This window comes from Stegostoma tigrinum, chromosome 24, assembly GCF_030684315.1.
Source record: "Stegostoma tigrinum isolate sSteTig4 chromosome 24, sSteTig4.hap1, whole genome shotgun sequence".
NCBI lineage: Eukaryota > Metazoa > Chordata > Chondrichthyes > Orectolobiformes > Stegostomatidae > Stegostoma > Stegostoma tigrinum.
Window position 1 is genome coordinate 33,699,164 of NC_081377.1, and position 23,265 is coordinate 33,722,428.

The 23,265-nt window shown below is 40.1% G+C and overlaps 1 protein-coding gene across 2 annotated transcripts in view; it reads right to left on the reverse strand.

Annotated features, from left to right (window-relative positions):
- Positions 1 to 14,706: 14,706 nt before the first annotated feature.
- LOC125465035 (homeobox-containing protein 1-like) overlaps positions 14,707 to 23,265 on the reverse strand; it is a 47,087-nt gene continuing 38,528 nt past the window's right edge. For both annotated transcript variants that reach the window (XM_048558085.1, XM_048558086.1), the window contains one exon: positions 14,707 to 17,131. In XM_048558085.1, the coding sequence (XP_048414042.1) occupies positions 16,991 to 17,131 (141 nt within the window). In that variant the 3' untranslated portion in view covers positions 14,707 to 16,990. The remainder of the gene's footprint in view (positions 17,132 to 23,265) is intronic.

The following is a 23,265-nucleotide window of genomic DNA, read 5'->3' on the forward strand; positions in this document are numbered from 1 at the left end:
TTACAGTGTACAGTATTTCAATAGTTACTAAAAAAACTCACAGCTAAATTACATAAGTGTTTGTAATTTGTACAGAAAATAAAACTGGATGCTCCCATCACACACCATATTCAAAACTACATTTCTTTTTATTCTGAAAGCTGCAGCTGTAAGCTGGTCTAATCCAGTCAATGAAGAGGTCTAAAGGGGCACTGCTGATACTGTTGTGCTGTGGGCAGTGTAATTGTGCACCTTATATAATTTTCTTAAGTATGCAACTGATCTGCTACTTTTATATACTAAAACATACTAGAGTACAAAAAGTAATTTATTTAAAAAAGTGCTTTTAAAAAATATTTACAATAATTGGATGCAACTGGATGATCTTTGAAGACCTTACAAGTATGACATTTACACTGGCTAGACTCTGTTACCCTTTAGATCTCAAAATAGGGATTGGAAAGGTAATGAGGGTAGCATTAATATTTTATGTACATACATATATATCTTGCAAAACTATAGACTTAAAACCTGTCTTTGTTATACACATAACTCAACAGTCTTTCACAGAAATTACTAGCTGGGAAAAGCCCATGTTTGTCTTTTAAATAACCAGACAATTAAATAGGATACAAATTTAAGTGCAATACACTGCCCACAGTATGGTGGGTACCCTTTAAATCTGGCAGAACAAATAGTATAATACTGTACCTTTGCTTTAACCAATAGTGCAATTTTTTTTTTAAAAGTTCAAGGTTCACCACTCCGGGTCAGATTGCTTTTTTTTGAATGTCAATTCTCCAGGTTGATCTAACAATTCACCAAATTTCCACGTAGGTGCTACTGTAATCTCTTACACTGTCATCCACCTCAGTTAGATGGGGCATACAAATGGTGATTATTTGTACATACCTTGCCTAAAACAAATGAAACCACAGGAAGTCATACAATTAAACATACCACAGTATCATGATATTTTTAAAATTATTTGAAAAGACAGCATCTGCTAACCTGACAAAAGCTTTTGATGGTTTAACATAGGCAGTGTTCCAGAAAAATTATCTGCATTATTTGTGCAAGTTTTAGTTTGAGGTGCATAGAATTTGTAGCAAATGTATTGTTTATTACTACCATACGTTCTATGAAATTAGGGAAAACATAACGGCCACAATTTCTAAACCAGAAAATTGAATGTTTTGTTAAAGAAAAAGCAAATCTGTGACCATATTAATTTTAGATTAATTATCCAAGAAATTATATTTTATAGGTTGCAGACAGAATTTGAAAAAAAGAATTCTGGAAGATTATTTAAATTATGAACATCAATAAGTGAAGCATGGAAGAAATGTCAACTATAAATCAGTGATCCCAAAAATCAAGAAATTTACAGCACAAGTATCAAGTTTAACGACAATAACATCACGTTTTTAAAAAATTACATCCCCAACTCAAGATTTTAGAATTTAGCTTCTGAGAAATGCAAACTCTAAGTTTTTTTTGTGTTTCCTACACAGAGAAAAGAATGACTTGCACTTACATTGTATCTTTAGACATGTCTCAAAGTGCTTGATAGCTAATGAGTGAGACAGAATTGAGTAGGTGAACTGGTACAAGACTTCTTCCAATGCCACAATGAATTAGATATTGGGAGGCCAGGTTATAGACAAGGTGCAGAATAATGTTGCTGCGCTCCCCCCACCCCCATCGTCTTATTGCAATAATGGACCTAACCCTATGCCAGTCTAATTGTCACTATCTTCATGACTGTTGAAGAAAGTGTGCACTGTGTTAGAATTAGAGGCCCACGTCCACTGAGAACCTGGTTTAAAACTATCCATTTTCACATTACTAGGTCCCTTGCACTTTTTAAAATGGAGAATGGGTTTGACTTCACTTTCCAGAAAGGTGAATTCTGCTAATCCACTTCAGTCCCATGCAGACAAACACTTTGAAAATAGAGGGTTGTAGATAAGTACTGCATGGCCATCTGATGGCTAGATCAGCAAATGCACATCTGCCTTTCTCCCCAAATACATTGCACAGAAAATGCAAAGAGTCAAATAAATGTTGAGAAAATTATGTCGAGATAAAGCAGAAACCAAACCTCAGTGTCATAGGAAAACTGGAGACAGAGGGAGAGTTTGCTGATGTAATCTCACCATTGCTTCCTTGAGGGCATTTACGGATAAAGAACAATTAGTGGCACAGTCAGTAACACCCACATCACGTGCAAATAAAAAGACCTTTAATCTTTTTTCTAGGCAAGCACACCTTGAGAATATTTATTTGCTGCTTGATTTCAACAGTGAGAAGTTCTGCTTTTACATAACTGTAAATCCCATATCACCATCTTCTGGGTAATCTTCAGTATTAACAAAATGTGCCATTCATTTAAAAAAAACTGGAAAAAAGAGGAGCCCAAGATAATTTAACTGGAGTATATGCTAGCAGCATCTATCTGGTAGCAGCTTCTGAACATATAGCTCAGCTTCAGCCTGACAGAATTGATAGAGTAATAGTAATAGACATCATTTTGATAAGATCTTATCTTCTCTTGATAATGTGGGTTTACTGTCGAGAGGCTTTAAACTAAGATCAGAGCAGGGGTTTGAGAGAGCAGAAATGTAGGCTTTCAAAGCAAAAGAATATTGCAGCATTACAGGGGAGCTATTTGGATGACAATACTCAAAATGGGATAAGAATATACAGAGAAAAAGCAGCAAATAGGGTCAAAGGGGTGAGAAATGCGTTAAGGGTATAATTAATGACTCTTAAATGCACATATGACCAAAGTAAATGAATTAATGGCATAAATAAAGTTAATGAATATTATAGCCATTATAGAGACATGCTAACAAGGAGATCAAACCTGGAAACTAAGTATTTAGTGAGACACAAGTTCTTTTAAGAAAAGCCAGGAAAGTGTGGGAGGTGATGTGGCATTGTTAGTGCAAGATGGAATTGGTATGATCGCAATAAATGATCTTGGATCAGAAGGTACAGAATCCATATGGGCGAAGGTAAGAAAGAACAGGGGGAATAAGAAGATACTAGTCTATTGGTCACCTAACAGCAGCTGTTCTGTAGGACAGAATAAATAAGAGATAATGACAGCATGTGAAAATCGCACTAATCATGGGTGACTTTAATCTGTGTGTCAATTGGGAAAATTAAACAGGCAGAGATAGAATTCACAATGTGCATTAAGATAGTCTAAGAAAATATGTTGTGGACCCAAATAGGAGTCAGGCTATTTTAGATCTAGTGGTATGCAACGAGGCAGGTTTAATACAAAATCACAGAGTAAAAGAACCTCTAGGAAACAGTGACCATAATGTGGTTGAATTTAACATTCAGTTCAAGAGCGTGAAATTTGAATAAAAAACAACTAAACTTAAGGGTAATTACAAAGGAATGAGGGCAGAGTGCACTGAGAGAGAAAGCAGATAAGACTGTTGAGCAACAATGGCAGACATTTAAAAAATACGTTCATGACTCATAAAAAAGATACATCCCAGTGAGGAAGAATGATTCTAGGAAGGAATAAACCAATCATGGTTAAACAGGGAAGGTAAGGATTCCATCAAATTGAAAGAAAAACAATACAATGTAGAAAAGATTAATAATAAACCAGAGGGTTGGGACACTTTTCAAACAAAAAATACCCAAAAAAAGGCAGCAAATAAACTTTGAGAGTGTACTAGGGAGTAATGTCAAGATAGACAGCAGAGCTTCTTTAAATATATAAAAAGAGAGAAGCCAAAGTCACCACAGAGCTCTTACAGAGTGAGGCTGGGGAAATAACAACAGGAAATGGCAGAGGAGTTAAATAAATTCTTTTCATCAGTCTTCACAGAAGACACTAATAGCATTTTAGAATACTAAATAATCAAGGGGTAAATGGAAGAATGGAAATAAATACAATAATTACCACTTGAAAATAATGTACCAGATAAACAAATGAGGCTAAAGGCCGTTAAATCTCTTGGGCCTGACTGAATGCACCCTAGGGTATTAAAGGAAGGAGCTACACAGCCAGTGCAATCTTCCAAACATGTTTCATTTCTTGAAGAGGCCCAGAGGATTTGAAAACTGCTAATCTAACACCCTTATTCAGAAAGGGAAGGAGACAGTGGGTAGCTTTACATCTGGTACTGGGAAAATATTAGAATCTCAAGCATTTAGAAATATTTGAGATGATCAAGCAGAGTGAGCATGGCTACTTGAAAGAGAAACCACGCCTGACAAATTTATTAGAATTCTTTTAGCAGGTAACAAGCAGAATAGATAAAAGAGAATAAGTAAATGTTATGAATTTAGATTTCCAAGAAGCATCTAATAAGGAATCACATATTAGACTACTTAGAACATTTGAGACTGCGGTGCTGGGGGTAGTATATTAGTATGGATAGGGGACTGGTTAACTAATAGAAAACAGAGATATGGGCTATAGGGGGGTATTTCATGATGGCAACCTGTAACTAGTGGAGTGCCACAGGGACCAGTGCTTGGGAAACAATTATTTACAATGCATATTAATGACTTGTATCAGGAAAGTGAATGTACTATCACCAAGTCTGTGAATGACACAAAAATAGTAGAAAGGCAAGTGGTGAAGATGACACAGAGTTTGCAGAGAGATATAGATCAGTTGAGTGTGTGGACAAAAGTCTGACAGAGGGGAAAAAAATGTATGCAAATTTGAGGATACACACTTAAGCGGAAAGAAGAATAGCTGAATGTTACTTAAATGACGAAAGACTACAGAAAATGCAAAATAGAGGGAATTAGAAATCTTCATGCATTAATCACAAAAAGCTAGCATACAAGTTCAGCCTGCAATGGGGAAGGCAAATGGAACGTTGGCCTTTATTTCAAGGGAATGAAGTTTAAAAATGTGTAAGTTTTTCTAAAACTATACAAGGCACTGGTTAGACTACACCCAGAATCTGCTGAACAGTTTTGGTCCCCTTATCAAAGGAAATATGGACAGGCGTTGGAGGCAGTTCAGAGAAAGTTTACCAGGTTGATCCCAGGTATGAAGGGATTCTCCTATGAGGACAAGTTGAGTAGACTGGTCCTGTACTCATTAGAGTTTTGAAGAATGAGAAGTGACCTTATTGAAACATATCAGATTCTTAAGGGGTTTAACAGGGCAGATGCTGAGATGCTGTTTTACCATGTGCGAGGGTATAGGACTACAGGCCATAATCTCAAAGTAAGTGATCGCCCTGTCAGAACAGAGATAAGACAGAATTTGCACTCTCAGCAAGTGGTGAATCTGTGGAATATTTTATTGCAGAACTCAGCAGCTGGGTCATTGAGTGTATTCAAAGCCGAGATAGATTTTTAATTAATAAGGGAATTAAGGGTCACGGGAAGAAGACAGCAAAGTGCAATTGAGGATGATCACACCAGCTATGATCTCAGTGAAAGACAGAGCAGATTTGATGGGCCAAATGGCCTACCTCTGCTCCTTTAGTCTTACTGGCCTCCCATTAACCAGAGCATTTGTGACTTTTATTAGTTTGATCTTGAGGTTGCAAGCTAACTTATATATAGAAAAGAAATGCCTCCCTCTACTCCTGAAGTAAAGATTCCTTCAATAGGATATTGTACAGGTGAAGCTCACATTCTGAATCTAGCGGCCATGCATGTACCAACCTCAGCTGCGAACGAGGCATGCAGGCCATACCATTTTGGAGGTCAACACAGTTGAATCTGATCTCTGTCTCATTAGGAACACACATCTCCAGGTAAGAATGCTGTACACTGAGCAGGAGTCAAAATAAGACCTTTACAACCAATTGAATAACTGATCCCCTGCTACCTGACAACCATTAGCAAAGACACCTCCAGAAACGGGATCTAAATTGTTTTGGCTGCCCCTAGCTAATGCCGATAGATAATAATGAAAAAAAAACTTCTTGGATCCCATATTTATACAGATAATTATTAACCTTGCTCTTTGAGCAGAACACCCACAGGAAGGAAAAGTTGGGCCCTACCTCCAATTTGCATGTTGTATTTAAACAATGTAACTGAGACTCAATCTAGAATCTCAACTTGCACTGACAGCAGTACTGGGATCCAGATCCAAGTCTAGACGACAAGTTTTATACGTAATTTCCTTCCGGGAAGGAATGCTCCTTTCATGCTTCATGTAGAAGCTTTGCGTTTCACTCATATCAACATTGCCTCCATGGTTGGTATTTTAATCCAGCAAGGATGTGAAATTTGGGAGCGCAGGCCTTATCAAATTTGTTGATTGGTCTCACCTGGATTTTGAAGGTTAATTACATTTTTATCCACACAGATACTGCTGACTATCTCCAGTGCTTTGTCGTTCATTTCAGATTTCTTCTAACTGCAGAATACTGTTTTTGTGCTGACCTGCAATCTAACAATTATTATTGCACACGCTATTGGACCAAAACATTATAAGGGACAGAAATTAAGTTGTTGAGCCATATGTGATCCAAAGGAAACATGAACAATTTGGCACAATTGAAGTACTTTTAAGAGAAATATAGGCTTTCGTTTGTAAAGGTTTAACCCTCTGTCCACAGCGAAATATGCTGGTCAAACCTATATGCTTACCTGTCAAAATTCAGTGAACAACTTAATTTAGAATTTATTTTTGAAGATGGTAGCCCTGTATGCAACAGTCATACTGAATTAAGAGTTAAACAGCATTTGTAGCCAATGTGCTTTTCTGACTCTATGAGGAAGGGCTTCCTTTCTTCTGTTTTGTGGCAGAACCATAATCCTGATTGGAAAGAATGACATCACAATTGCACTACTGTTAGAGAATACAGATCTTTTCTAATATATTACCAAGTCCTTCCAAACAACAATTAGGAACCGTTCCTCCCACTAGGATAGGTAATCCTGCTGTGATGACAGATTTTAAAAACTAAATCACACTAGCCAAGGTGAAGGTTACTCTGGAAACACATGTTCAAAAATATATACATTCTTTTAAATCAACTTCATTCTTGGAGCCATAAACAGTAAAATATTCCTGTACCCACCAGAGGCGGATATAGACTGTGTCATTGGCCAATCGCACACGTAACGGCTGAAGCTTGTAACTGTGTTAAAAATTTAAATTTACTACTTTTGAATGATTATTTATGGCATTGGTCTTATTTTAAGGCAAATGTCGAATGTAAGGTGATGTGTTGCAGCAATTAATTGCCAAAAGATCGAGAAGAAATTTGGGGTTGGGGGTGGGTGAAGAATAAAATCAATTGTCCTCCAGCAGCTTGCAAACTCTTTAGTAATAGGACATGGAACAAGGAGGCTATAGAAATAACCAAGATTTAATTTGTGCTACTATTTTGGATAGTTGGAAGGTGTATCTTTGAGGGGGAAGGCAACTTCAAAGTGTGTTTTTCTTAAGAAAAATGATACAGCACACTAATTTTAAAAATCATTTTACACAATTAACACCATCCTTTAACATCATGCAGAGCAAACGTCTGAGTTAGTTACCAAGTAAATATAAATAAAGTGCATAAAGTCAAAGTTTGAATTAGTTACTTATGACATTTGAAAGGCAGCATAGTGTTTCTATTGTTGCTCACACTGGTATCTTTTTAAAAATGGCAACATCAGAATATGTTTGGCAATGTGTTTAAGAGCTATTTTCCAAACAATGTTAGACTATTAATTATTCTACTTAACTGAAATTATGCTTAAGTTTGCTGTTTAGTTTGCAATATCCTATTTGTTTTTCATTGTAATAGACTGTGGCTATTTTTCATAAAGTTTTTTTCTAGCTGGTGAAATCATAAATACATGATTTTGAATATGGTTAACTGGACAATAATTAGAAGGATAAACCCTCTCTTATTCCTGATAATTCCTCTCCGGCCTGGGGCCATTTAAACTAACTGGGCCACCCCAATTAATTTGAAATCAATCAACTCCACATAAACCAATTTGTTTCAGCTTTAATAACAGAATCTTTAAGTCTTCATTTAATTTTTCAAAAATCATTTATAGTTCACTAGTGAACACCCAACAGCAAACACTGCTTGTTAGTTATAATGTGCAGGATATTACAGCTGTGCAATGGAGCTTTACAGTCCAGCTTGACTGTAAAAAGCTGTAAAATTGAGTTTTTTTTTACCGTCAAGTAAAAAGCCTCTATATCTGTTAAGTGAAATTAGTAAATTCAAATTGCACATTCAAATATGGTCATTATCAGGTGTAACATTCTACAAATTTAACTGCCACTTCCTACATTGATTCCAATGCAAAGTCTACACTACTAGTTCTACAGTCGAGAATTCAAGCAGACCAATGGTTAGGTCACTGTTAGATTACTATATGCAGTTTTGGGAACTCCATCACAGAAAAATATTAAACTAATTCAGATCATAAAATGTAAATTCACCAGGATGATACTAGGAGTGTGAAACCCTAATAATGATGGACAATCTAAATTTCTGAAACTATTTCTACCAGAGCAGAAAGACCGAGACGGATTTAACGAATATTCTTTTAAAATGAAATGAGCTGCTAGAGGAAGTGGTGGAGGCTGGTACAATTACAACATTTAAAAGGCAGCTGGATGGATATATGCATAGGAAGAGTTTAGAGGGATTTGGGCCAAATGCTGGCAAATGGGATTAGATTTATTTAGGATATCTGGTCGGCATGGATGAGTTGGACCGAAGGGTCTGTTTCCATGCTGTATACCTCTATGACTGTAGTTGATCTATTTTTGTGGAGCGAATAAGGAAAGACTTTTTCTTTAATTTGGGGGTCATTCGTTTCCTGACTGCTCCTGGCCACACCTGGGATTAACAGGGCAGTAAAAACCCCAAAATGGAACTGGCACTCCATTAGAATCAAAGAATCCCTACTGTGTGGAAGCAGACCATTCAGCCCATTGAGTCCACACCAACTGTCCAAACAGCATCCCACCCAACCCCGTGCCCCTACCCTATCCCTGTAACCCTCCATCTCCCATAGCTAATCAACCCAGCACATCCCTGGACACCACGGGCAATTTTCCAGGGCCAAAACACCTAGCCTGCACATCTTTGGGCTGTGGGAGGAAACCCAAGCAGACACTGGGAGAATGTGCAAACTCCGCACAGTGTGGAGGGTGAAATTGAACCCAGGTCCCTGGCACTGCCAGGTAGCAGGGGTAATCACTGAGCCACCGTGCCACCTTATTGATACTGACACAATGCTGAGAACAATTTGGAAACAGCGTACGGCTGATAGTCAAGAGTACAGCATGCTTTTGGGTAGTTAACTTTTTATATTATGGAAGGTATGGTCCTAACATTATGATTGCTAGTTACATGGGTGATGTGCAGAGTAAATTAGGAATTAATTCTCCCTCCTCACCATGTACCTTCCTGTCGGTTATTACAATGATGAAGCTGATATGATTTTATTTTACTGTGTCTTTAAACTTAGATTAAAATGAAATGGGTGATGAAATTCTGCCTGACAATAAATTCAACTTATTCAAGAGACAGTTCCCACACCTGGGAAAGGACAGACATGCTCCTAGTAAGTTTAAGATTTTAGAGCATAAAAGAGGAGGAAAAGAACAGGGATTGGCGTGACCAGCAGAGAGAAGAATGCAGGTCCTTTGGCACCTAACAAAGCCAGATGCCAGAAAGAGATAGCTGCTTGTCAAAGAGGCACATTCTGCAGCCATCAAAGGAACACTAGAAATTCATCCACGACAAAAGAAGAGTCATCAGAGTGGGAAATACTGCTGGACAAACTCTCTGAAAACCAGGTGATGGTCCCTCGAAGTTACTACTTGGTGAAATAGAAAAACAGGGATTGTAACATAGTCAGATAACGGATAATTAAAGTGCTCCCCATAATTCAATACTACTGACGCTGAGATCTCAAAACTGTGGTTTCCTCCAACTCGTTGATTAAAATATTTGCTAAGAGTGAGAAGTTGGATTTTTTAAATTGAAAAATGTTATTTTGAACATGGCAAGTGCTATGCATCAGGGACAATAGGAACTGCAGATGCTGGAGGATCTGAGATAACAAAGTGTGGAGCTGGATGAACACAGCAGGCCAAGCAGCATCTTAGGAGCAGGAAGGCTGATGTTTCAGGCCTGGACCCTTCATCAGAAAAATCAGGGATTGCCAGAAGCAGAAATTACCACAGGGTTTGGAGGAATCTTAGAAAACAACAGTTACTTTTCTTTACACATTGCGCTGAACGTAGTAAAATATCCTAAGGTGCCTTGCAGGAACAGTATCATGAGGAAGTTAACTCAAGTCACATAAGGAGATATTAAGAGAGATGAACAAAAAGACATAGGTGGTAAGAAGCATCTTCAATGAGAAAAAAGCAGGAAAGTGGGGATGGCAATTATAGAGATTGAGGCTTTGCTAGCTGTAAGCGCACTTATCAATGATAAAGGTATCAAAACAGAGATGCTCAAGAGGCTAGAATTGGAGGAGTGCAGTTATCTGAGAGGACTATGGAACTGAAGCAAATACTGAAATAGGTAGAAGAAAGGCCATGGAGGGATATGAAAACAAGGATGAAAAAATTAAAACCAAAGGTTTGTCAACTGGGAAACAACATAGGTCAGTGAGTACAGTGGGTGGATAAATGAATGGAACTTAGTACGTGTTAGGTCAAGGGCAGCAAAGTTTAGACAACCTCAAATTTCCTGCAGATAGAACAGTAATTAGCTGGAGCAAAATTTCTGTTAATCCGGTGCTGTACATTTGAGAACCTGTCTGACAATTTGGAGATAGGGGTTAGGAGAAATGGTAATGTGGTAGAAATGGGTAAATGACTGGACAAAGTAGATACAGGGCTCAGAGAGCACAGTACCAGAATTAAGTTTAGTTTGCTCCAACAAAGAGTCAGGAAAGATTCAATGGTCCAATATTGTCTCCATTTGTACTACAGACATAAAATATAAGGAATTGTGCACAATTGATTGGTCTTAAACAACAACAGAATACTTGTCAACAGGAATGGGCTTCTGTGTGAAAAATCCTGTCACATTTCCATAATATGAAAATTCAGATGAAAAAGAGCACAGTATAGTGCGGCGGTCAATATAAATTTTATATAATTCTACCTGCAAAATGGAAACAAAACACCAGAGGGTGCTTGTTTCAATATACTCCTTCACACTTTAGAAAGAATCCTCAAAAACAGTTACCATATGTAATTGCCACCCAGAAAGATCTGACAGCATCAGCACTAGATAGTCATTGCAATGCAAAATGGTGTGCTATGGCATATTTATCTCTACCAGTACAATGAAGATTGATTACTTGCTTGGCTCAGCAGTAACTCTCTTACCTCTGAGTTACAAAGTTAGAGGTTCAAGGTCCATTCAAAGGCTTGGATACATAACCTCAGCTGTTACTTCAGTGCTTTGTCAAGGGTGCTGTTATACATCGAGGCCCTGCCTGCCAGCTCAAATAGAAGATCGTAAGAAGCTTTTTAAAAGAGGGCACAGGGTATCCTGATCAACAGTCCTTCCTTGATCAACATTATCAAAAGCAGTTCAACCATTCATTTATCTTACTTTCGTGTAAATTTCATGTTGTATTAGTCTAGAAGATAATAGTGATTCTATTTCAGAAGTAACTAATAGACTACAAAACATGTTTGGGTGACTTAGGACATGAAGAAAACTATATAAAATGTAAATTCTTTCCTTAGTCATCCTGTAGTTTTTAGTTCTGATGATGGTTTGGCTGTTGACATTTATGCATTCCTGATATGCTCAGTAAACTGACTGTATTCTAGATCTCAGTTATTCTTTATTAAACTGCCTCAATCCTACGCTTTGTGACTTGTTTGTTTTCTCAATGCCCCCTACCCTGAAGACACTAACTTGAACATTGCACTATTCAAAAGGCACCATTGCTATTGCACCTGGAAATTATTGATGCAGTTAGCATTATCACAATCACTTGATCCTGACCAGTATGCAAGAAAAAGAATATTGATTTTGTGTTTTGAAGATTATCAGCAAATCTGAATACACTTGCTAGATCTTGTGACCATTCTTGATTTCAGAGGGCAGTGTAAATCTACTGTCATTGTCCCCAGATCACACATTATTTTAAGTGGTGTATTTTTGAAAATTAAGGATCACTCTAAATCACCCATCAAGTCTATTCTTTTCTACTATTCAGCCAGACATCCTTACCTCTAACAGTAACCTTTATAGAAAAACTGCATGTTTGTTTTGTCAATCCCCTTGATATTTTCTTTTTTTAAGTTCCAAAGCAAGTTCTTTGAAAACAATTGTCGAAACTATGATGGAGCATTCCAATACTCTGTGCATCCAGTGCTCATTGGAAAAATAACAGGACCTTTGCCCGTGATTTTTTTTTGCCCATTCATCATGAGGCTTGGGACCCCCAAAACTCACATTCTTTAATTTGTTATAGATTATTTGGGGAGCAGGAGAGGGAGAAAAGACTGTTCTGAAGAGGAGTTATTTTCAACTTAAAATGTTAATTCTGTTACTTTTATTAGTACTTCCATCACTTTCTGATTTCCATTTATATTACAGAATTCTGTTGGTCCATCTATAATAATTAGACAAGTTTGTACCATGATCAGAAATTAGAATTAGCTGAACAGTTCTTAGCAGCTCTTGCATTCAATATGCTACTCCAAGTAAATCATAATGCAATTCCTCTTTCCCACAGCCATTGCATTAAATGGGAATATTACCACTTTTTTTTTAAAAACAAAGGAATTAATACTTTCACCATGTGTCTCTTCTGGAAATGTAGACGTATTATAGTCCATTTAGAGATAACAAGGATGTTCAAATCCAAAAGACTTTTACGTACTTTGATAAATAAACAAAATTTTAAACATTTGAATATTGCTCCATAAGCCAATATTACTGAAAAATGAACAACTTCTGGGATAAATTAAAGGACAACAGAGATGATAGAAAATACAAATTACACACACGCAGAAGGCGTGCCAATGGTAAACAACCCTGTACAGCAGCAACGTGCCATCACCACTGTATTAGCTCCCCACTTAAGCACATCATACAGCCACGTGCATATAGTCCAAATACAAAACATCTTTCAACATATCAAATATCTACTTGCTGAATTCTGAACTCACATGCATGACTTACTGTAGGTTCCTTTTTTGATGACAGTTGTATAGCTATGTCATGAGTTATGTTTCAAATGGATAGCCTGAATCTCTGCAGAGCTAACTATTTACTCACTAAGGGTTGAATAAAACTCATAATGCTGAGATGTTGTGAACGTTCCTTAGAAACCACAATTAATATGTAAAATTCTTTGGCAGTATTTTCATATTAGTTGCATGTTCTTGGAGTCAGATCCATTTTTCATTGATGAGTACCTTGGAACATTACAATGCTTACTAACCAGCATTTTTTGTACGGTCAATGTAATTTTGTACTTTAGGCATGCCTAAAAGAAATCCTACCTCTCTCTGTCTACTACCAAATCCCAGCAGTGAATTCAATGTAGCCCCCATACATGGAACAATGTGATACCTTGGTTGGGTAGTGAGCAACTTCATACTGACTGACACCTGCCACATTGTTCTGGTGATCTTCTTCCTGGGGCTTACACCTAGGAGGCTCCATTCCACTGACAAACCTCAGTCTCTAAGAGCTTGTCTTGTGAAATGGGAACTAGCTAACATGCCTACAGTTTACTTTAAAGTTAAGATACTCCTTACAATGCCTCAATGCTTCCCTGCTGGCTCCCTCCTGATTCTCTTGCTGGAAAAACACATCTTTAAAAAACGAATAAGCAGAAAGCAAAACACATTTGCCTGTTAAATGTTATTTAACATCTGAAACAGCTGGAAGAATATGCCTGGATTTGTGCACTGAAACAGATCATTTCCCAGAAGAATACATGGTTAAAAATGAGCAATTGGTGTGTAGCCTTGTCAACATGCAAAATTGCTACATATGAATGTACACTAAAGCACCTTCTGGTAGCTCTCACTTGTTACAATCGCTCAAAGTTCCATATTCCTTTACCTTCAGCCTAAATAACTTTACATCTTTCAAGCATAGACCCCTCATATTTTTCAAAGTTTAAAAGCACAGGGTTGAAATTCTATTTTGCAGAGTATCTTTTTACTTCCTTGTTATTTCTATTGCAGGCTGCTTGACAGTGTATAGTATCTTTCAGACAATAATGTTTTGAGAAGTTTCCTTCCATAGATAAACTGTCATGTCAAAGTTACATGCTACAAATATTAGTATTTGTATGCCTTTCTTGGCCCCTCTACTTTGGTGAAGATCTGAAGCCATTTGAAATTGACAAATGAGTTAGGATGCCTTTTAAAACATCATACAAGAGAATTCCACATGAGGACATTTGTGCTCTACAGTAACGGTGGCAAAATATAATGTTAAGGTTTGTGAATGTTTCAACACAAGCATCCATTGTATAATGATAAAAGGCAACATCCTGAACAGTGACACAACTAGAACATCTTAGAGAAAAGAAAATACTTTTGTCCCAATAAAAACCAAAAGAACTGTGGATGCTGGAAAACAGAAACAAAACCAGGAATTGCTGATAAAAACTCAGCAGGTTTGGCAGCATCTGTGAAGGGAAATCAGAGTTTATGTTTCGGGTGTGGTGACCGTTCCAGACCCAAAACATTAACACTGATTTCTCTTCAAAGATACTGCCAGACTTGCTGAGTTTTTCCAGCAATTCCTGGTTTTGATGCTTTTGTCCCAGTTCATCTTTCATTGAAAGTCAGAAGCTTATAATGCTTCTAACACTATATACCTAGATAGATGGAAATAGTTGAAACCTTAGATCAAGACTGCATAAACCAAAGACCAGACTGTATAGAATACTGACTATGGTAATAATCAAAATAATACTTAGCAAGTTTTATTACTGAATTACACTTTTTCCTGTGTCACTGGCATGGCAACCAAGCAAATTAATATAGGCAACTTTTTTGTCATTCCTAGCAGCAGTGTCCAGGGACAGTATTAAAGCATTGTTAGCTTGGAAACCAGCATCATTATAGACTGGGACTAGACCAGCTTGGTTCTAGGTTTTCTGTCACATTGCCAAACTCAAGTTTTTTACCGAACTAGTTCACACGAAGCAGGAATGATCGTGAATCTGTATTATTAATTACAGTCTAGAATTAATCCATAGCTATGACATGTTTTAAAAAAAGTACTGCTCAGACTTATTCATTTTTTGAAGCTTTTGTCAACAACAGTAGCTTCAAGGGGAACAATTCTGATCCCTTTCAGCGACATAAATCAGAGTCTTTAAACTTTGGGGAAAGAAACATTTGCAGGAAAATCAATAACACAAATTTTCTCCATCTTTGGGCGTCGTGGAGACAATGCAGCAAAAGGTAACTCATGGCTGAGAAAGTTTTACAACGTTGAAAAGCCACTTACATAGTCACTTGAGTTGCCTGTTCTGCAGGCACCCAGATTACAAATGAACACAAAGTTTTGAATCTGACAATCTTGAATATTGCCATTGTTCATTCACATATCTAATCCATGTACACTTCACATAATCTCATTAAACTAGTAGGACAGTACAGCTGAATGTCTCTAATAATAAAATGACGCTTCTCAGTCAATACAAGTAAAGGCAAGCTTCAACAGCAAATTCAACTGTCCTGCTGTAGCTTTTTAACCTTCCCTGATAAACGCAGCCACTGTGTTATTACCCACCAATTTCCAAATAACCAGAAGTGTAATTTTTGAAGCAAAAGTGCTGTTTTACAAATAGCTGGTACATCATATTACTCTGCTCCTACATCTTATCATGCAAAAACACCAGATATATTGAAATCTATCTAACACCGTTCCTAGCAGGGGATCCTACTTGTGAGCACTTTGTTTAATTCTTGCGCTAGATAGTTTACTGTGAGGAAAGATCAAGTCAATTGTTCCGATATCAAATTTAATGTGGAATTAGATTTTGTAACACTATTTTTTGCAGTGTAAAATTGATAAAAACTAACCTCAGTTACAGATACAGGGAACATTTGATGACAGCATTACATTACTGAAGTTTTTTTTCAATTAAACAAAATGTTGCTTCTGGGGAACTGGAAATTGATAGAGTACAACCAGGGACTGTCACTTATCGAGGATATTTGTCAGATCCAAAAATTTTGTTCTTCCTTAACCTGAGACATAAATTCTAATAAGCATGCTTTAGTTGTTGTAAATTTCACTGTTTAATTGCACATACATAAACAGATGTGAAAATAGGGTTGGCAGCTCGTCCAAAGAACATTAGGAGGCTGATGTACAACCAAAACTTCTACAAGTAAATCATAAAAAGAAATTTAAAAAATAAAATTCAGAGGGCAATTGTTTAATCAGGGAATGACCAAACAGAACCAACGGTAGAATAGTGACCCTACCCTTGATTTATATACATGCTAAAAAGTAGGAGCAAACGAACAAATCCCATTCTGAACTGCCCAATGTAAAATATGGTACGGGTGTGTATGGAACCACGAGTTCCCTCATTTCCAGAAGATGGAACCAGGAAGACACTACAGAGCTAGAGTTCCGGGCCCATACAACTTCCAACTTTGGGTCAGTTTGGTCTGATTTGACTTTTCTTTTTGTTCGTACCTCCCTAATAAAAAACTAGCTACGTAGAAAATAGAAAATGCTTTTACTTTTCCTTCAGCTAATAATTTCAACTGTACTGGGTAATGTGCAGTAATACATTAAAAACATGGTTGTTAAGTTCACAGTCAGCTGTCAGCAAACCTTAGCACAAGTCACACCTGACAACTTCTATTCACTGATATGTTAAGATGAGATGATCACATAGGCAGCTATAAAAATGATATGAGAACTTCTCTTTCAATTTAAACGCACAGCGAACAAACAAATGATAAATATACATCTAAATAGTCTGTTGCAGAACAGTACATATAATAGGGAAGAAGGTGGCTATAGTCTATAACATTATATAATCCTGATTGCCTTCAGCCTTACGTTCAATCATCGTCGATTGCTTCTGTCTTGATCTCACTTCCACCCTGGCTGGCCAAAGCTAGGACCGAATGATTGACAGCTGCCATTTCGACAGCCAATGAGATAGGGTCTTGCTGATGATCACTATGGCAAGTATTTTCATCCTATGGAGAGGCGGAGGGGAGAAACACAAACTGCCATATAAGTAGCACTGGATTTAACAAAAATCAAATAATCTTACAGTTCAGTATTAATACGTGTTCGAATGACTTCTTCCTCCAGTGTTGGCTCTGTTCAAAATAAAACTCTTATTTCAAGTAAACCTACACTTTCCAAACTCAACTGGGTTTCCATTCACCGAGAAATGTCTGAGCTTTCGATTAGCTCGATCACAGCATCACCTGCACTTCATTCCCTTTATCCCTGGTTCAGCTCTCACCTCTGTTCCTCTAAGTCCAAGGAACACAGGTCTAGAGAAGCACAACATGGTTAAAGCTGAGGAGGCTATTGAGCCCATGCCATTTCTCTATTTGGGCAATTTGGTTACCCCCAATTCTCCATCCTTTTCCAATGGCACTGTAAATGTCCTCTTTTCAGTTGTCTAAGTAATTTCCTTTTGAGAGCCACGATGAATCTGCCTCTACTAGAATTTCAGGCTATGTCTCCTAGCGTGTAATCACTCCCTGCTTAACTCAATAAAGACAACATATAGAGAAGACAACTGGTTTAGCCATTCAGTGACAGATCTGGTTGAACCACATTCAGCACTGTCAGGTGCTGTACCTATCTGTCAAAATTGCTTGGTATCTAGGATATCCTGGTACACAAGGATAATGTCTGGGTTCTTTTCTCTACTGAAAACCATCTCCTTTCATCTGTTTTCATCCCCGCAACTCCTACATGTGTGACGAGCTCAATGGCTGTCATGAAGATTGAGATCATTCAGCTCCTTTTTCCTTCCCTCCCTTCCACTAGCACCACCTTCCAAAGATCATCTCAGATTTCCCACTGCTTCAGACATAAACACGTATCATTCTCTCCTATCTCCAGCATTCATTCACTGAGTCCATGAGATCCACTTCATGTTACTTCAATCTTGGTGACTGCTGACTACCGCACTTCCCATCCTCATTCACCTGCCAGCTGATGTTGCTAACAGCTCTCTGTCTTCAGCTGCTGGCCCCCGGGTCCTTCTCATTTCCTGTAATCAGATCTTTTCTCAACAAAACAACGCATGACCTCACCAGCTTTGTAAACTACCACCCATCTTCAAGTTTCCCCACAAAAACTGAAGTTACTAGAAAAGCTCAGCAGGTCTGGCAGCATCTATGAAGAGAAGCCAGAATTAACGTTTCAGGTCCAGAGACCCTTCCTCAGAACTGATGGTAGCTGGCAAAATATCAGTTTATATGCAGAAGATAGGGTGGGAGGAGGGGATGAGGCGTAAATGATAGGTGGGGTTAGAGCCCAAAGAGGCAGAAGGACAGTTGGACAGACAAAGAAGTGGATAACAATCTGGTTGAGAGGGGAACAGCTGTTAATGGAGACTGTCAGTGTCTACAATACCTAACGTGTATTGGCAGAATATATGATAACAGGCCTAGTGTGTGGAGTACGGGGCTAGGACATGGGAGAGTTTAGACCCTAAAGCTATTGAACTCAATATTGAGTCCAGAGGGCTGCAGGGTTTTCATGCGGAAAATGAGGTGTTATTCTTCCAGCTTGCCTTCAGCTTCGCTGGAACACTGCAGCAACCAGAGACAGAGATGTTGGCCAGGGAAGAGGGTGGTGTGTTGAACTACCAGGGAACTGGGAGCTCAGGGTCTTTTTCTGTGGACAGAATGTAGATGTTCTGCGAAGCAGTCACCCAGTCTACATTTCGTTTCCCCAATGTAGAGGAGACTACATTGTGAGCAGCAATAGCAGTAGACTAGATTGTGGGAAATGTGGGTAAAGTGCTGCTTCACTGGAAGGTATGTTTGGGCCCTTGGATACCGAGGAGGGAAGATATAAATAGATAGGTGCAGGGGGATGGTGCCGTGGGGCTGTGGGGGGTTGTTGGGAGTGAAGGAGGAATGGACTAGGGTGTCCCGGAGGGAACAGACCCTGCAGAAGATGGACACGGGGCTGGAGGGGAATATGTATGTGGAGGTGGAGCAAATAGCAGCTGACATTCTTCTGGATGTGGATGCTGGTGGGATGGTAAGTAAGGACAAGGGGAAACCTATCACTACTGCAGGAGGGAAGAGAGGAGGTGAGGGCAGACGTGCAGGAGATGGGTCGGACCCGGCTTAAAGCCCTGTTTTCCCTATCTCTTCAACGTCCTTAAACATGCTATTATCTCCTAAATCTGTACTCATCTTTCCCACAACTCCACATCCATATCCTTTCAATTAGGTGTCTGCACCTGCCAACGTACTAAAACACCTCTTAACATGTTGCAACTGATGTCTTACAGATTGTCACCATGGTACCGTTCTCGCCCTTCTCCGTTAAACTTTATTTGGTAATGCTCCAATGAAATATAATAAAATGCATTAGTATGCTAAAAGGTACTATATAAATAAAACCTATTGTCCCCACAAAGAAAATAGGCTTTAATGCCAAGATCTAGAGTCCTCTGGTTATCCAGCAGTACACAGGGTAAGATAAAACAAAAAGATACAGTTTATGATAATTCCAAAAATGAGTTACATTGAAAGGTTAGAGGTGTATAGAAAGTACAGGGGTGAAGTGAAAAAAGAAATTAGGAAAGCAAAGAGATGAATGGAAAAACATTGGCTGGTAAAACTCAGAAAAATCCAAAGATATTTTATCAGTACGTCAAAAAAACAAGAGGATTACTAAGGAAAGGACAAATCTGTCAGAGATGGACATGGGTACACGTGTAAGGGTGCAGAAGATGTGGCAGGGTTCTCAATGGGTGATTTGTCTGTGCCTTCATAAGGAAGAGGGATATGGCAGACATTCATATTAAACAGGAGGATTAGATAAAACAAGCACAATGAGAAAAGAAGTACTGGAGGGAGTGACCTTTTTGAAGATAGATAAATCACCAGAGCTGGATGAATTGTACCCAAGGCTGTTAAAAGAAGTCGAGGAGGCAACAGTGGATGCTCTGAGGTTCATTTCCCAATCTTCATTAGATATGAATAAAGTACCAGAGGACTGGAGGTCTGGATAATGGTACAATGTTAGCAAAAGGGTATGAGGAATATAACAAGACACTGGTCAGTCTGAACTCAATGGTGAGCAAACTACTGGAATCAGTTAGAAAGCTAGGACTAACTGTTACTTGGAGAGATTAATGGTTGACAGTTAAGTGAATGAAAAACATTTTGAATAACGTTCTACTGGAATTGGCCTTGGGTACCTTGATATTTTGTGGTATAGAGTAATAATTTAGACCTGAATATGGGGCCCATGATGGGAAAATTTGCAGACGCCACAGAAACTGGCTGCGTCATTGAGGGTGAAGAGAATGTCTGCCAACCTTTGGAAAATATCACTGGATTGCTTGAGTGAACAGAAAAGTAACAAATGGAATTCAATCCAAAGGAGAGCAATGCTTTTGAAGAGGGCAGGAAAAGCAAGTAAATGCACAATAAACGGAAGGATATTACGTGGGATAGAGGAAGAGATAAGACTTTAGTGTGCGGGTCTACTGTCCCTGATGGCAGCTGGACGGGTGGAGAAGGTGGTAAAGAAGGCATACAGGATTCTTTCCTTCCTTGGGAGAAACACAACTGCGATGTCATCTGGATCTATACAAGACATTAGTTAGGCATTTTCGGTTGGAATTTTTTTGTGCAGCTCTGGTCACAGCATTACAAGAAGAACAATGATCACTGTAAGAAAGCATACAGAGGAGATTTATAAGAACGTTGCCAGGACTTGAAAGTTGCAGCTATGAGGCAAGATTGGATAGGTTAGTGATAATGGGAACTGAAGATGCTGGAGAATCCAAGATAATGAAATGTGAGGCTGGATGAACACAGCAGGCCCAGCAGCATCTCAGGAGCACAAAAGCTGACGTGTCGGGCCTAGACCCTTCATCAGAGAGGGGGATGGGGGGAGAGTTCTGGAATAAATAGGGAGAGAGGGGGAGGCGGACCGAAGATGGAGAGAAAAGAAGATAGGTGGAGAGGAGAGTATAGATGGGGAGGTAGGGAGGGGATAGGTCAATCCAGGGAAGACAGACAGGTCAAGGAGGTGGGATGAGGTTAGTAGGTAGGAGATGGAGGTGCGGCTTGGGGTGGGAGGAAGGGATGGGTGAGAGGAAGAACAGGTTAGGGAGGCAGAGACAGGTTGGACTGGTTTTGGGATGCAGTGGGTGGAGGGGAAGAGCTGGGCTGGTTGTGTGGTGCAGTGGGGGGAGGGGACGAACTGGGCTGGTTTTGGGATGCGGTGGGGGAAGGGGAGATTTTGAAGCTGGTGAAGTCCTGTATTCCGCAAGCAGATGGCCTCAAGGCCCTCCGCTTCTTCCTGTCCCGCAGGCCCGGCCAGTCCCCCTCCACTGACACCCTCATCCGCCTAGCCGAACTCATCCTCACCCTCAACAACTTCTCTTTCGATTCCTCCCACTTCCTACAGACTAAGGGGGTGGCCATGGGCACTCGCATGGGCCCCAGCTATGCCTGCCTCTTTGTAGGTTACGTGGAACAGTCTCTCTTCCGCACCTACACAGGCCGCAAACCCCACCTCTTCCTCCGGTACATTGATGACTGTATCGGCGCCGCCTCTTGCTCCCCAGAGGAGCTTGAACACTTCATCCACTTCACCAACACCTTCCACCCCAACCTTCAGTTCACCTGGGCCATCTCCAGCACATCCCTCACATTTCTGGACCTCTCAGTCTCCATCTCAGGCAAACAGCTTGTAACTGATGTCCATTTCAAGCCCACCGACTCCCACAGCTACCTAGAATACACCTCCTCCCACCCACCCTCCTGCAAAAATTCCATCCCCTATTCCCAATTCCTCCGCCTCCGCCGCATCTGCTCCCACGATGAGGCATTCCACTCCTGCACATCCCAGATGTCCAAGTTCTTCAAGGACCGCAACTTTCCCCCCACAGTGGTCGAGAACACCCTTGACCGCGTCTCCCGATTTCCCGCAACACATCTGTCACACCCCGCCCCCGCCACAACCGCCCAAAGAGGATCCCCCTCATCCTCACACACCACTCCACCAACCTCCGGATACAACGCATCATCCCCCGACACTTCCGCCATCTACAATCCGACCCCACCACCCAAGACATTTTTCCATCCCCACCCCTGTCTGCTTTCTGGAGAGACCACTCTCTCTGTGACTCCCTTGTTCGCTCCACACTGCCCTCCAACCCCACCACACCCGGCACCTTCCCCTGCAACCGCAGAAAATGCTACACTTGCCCCCACACCTCCTCCCTCACCCCTGTCCCAGGCCCCAAGATGACTTTCCACATGAAGCAGAGGTTCACCTGCACATCTGCCAATGTGGTATACTGCATCCATTGTACCCGGTGTGGCTTCCTCTACATTGGGGAAACCAAGCGGAGGCTTGGGGACCGCTTTGCAGAACACCTCCGCTCGGTTCGCAATAAACAACTGCACCTCCCAGTCGCAAACCATTTCCACTCCCCCTCCCATTCTTTAGATGACATGTCCATCATGGGCCTCCTGCAGTGCCACAATGATGCCACCCGAAGGTTGCAGGAACAGCAACTCATATTCCGCTTGGGAACCCTGCAGCCCAATGGTATCAATGTGGACTTCACCAGCTTCAAAATCTCCCCTTCCCCCACCGCATCCCAAAACCAGCCCAGTTCGTCCCCTCCCCCCACTGCATCCCAAAACCAGCCCAGCTCTTCCCCCCCACCCACTGCATCCCAAAACCAGTCCAACCTGTCTCTGCCTCCCCAACCTGTTCTTCCTCTCACCCATCCCTTCCTCCCACCCCAAGCCGCACCTCCAACTCCTACCTACTAACCTCATCCTTGACCTGTCCGTCTTCCTTGGATTGACCTATCCCCTCCCTACCTCCCCACCTATACTCTCCTCTCCACCTATCTTCTTTTCTCTCCATCTTCGGTCCGCCTCCCGCTCTCTCCCTATTTATTCCTGAACCCTCATCCCATCCCCCTCTCTGATGAAGGGTCTGGGCCCGAAACGTCAGCTTTTGTCCTCCTGAGATGCTGCTTGGCCTGCTGTGTTCATCCAGCCTCACATTTCATTATCTTGGATAGGTTAGTGTTGGGTTTCCTTAGAAGAGAGAAAGCTGAAGGATGATTTAATCAAAGTGTGCAAAACAACGA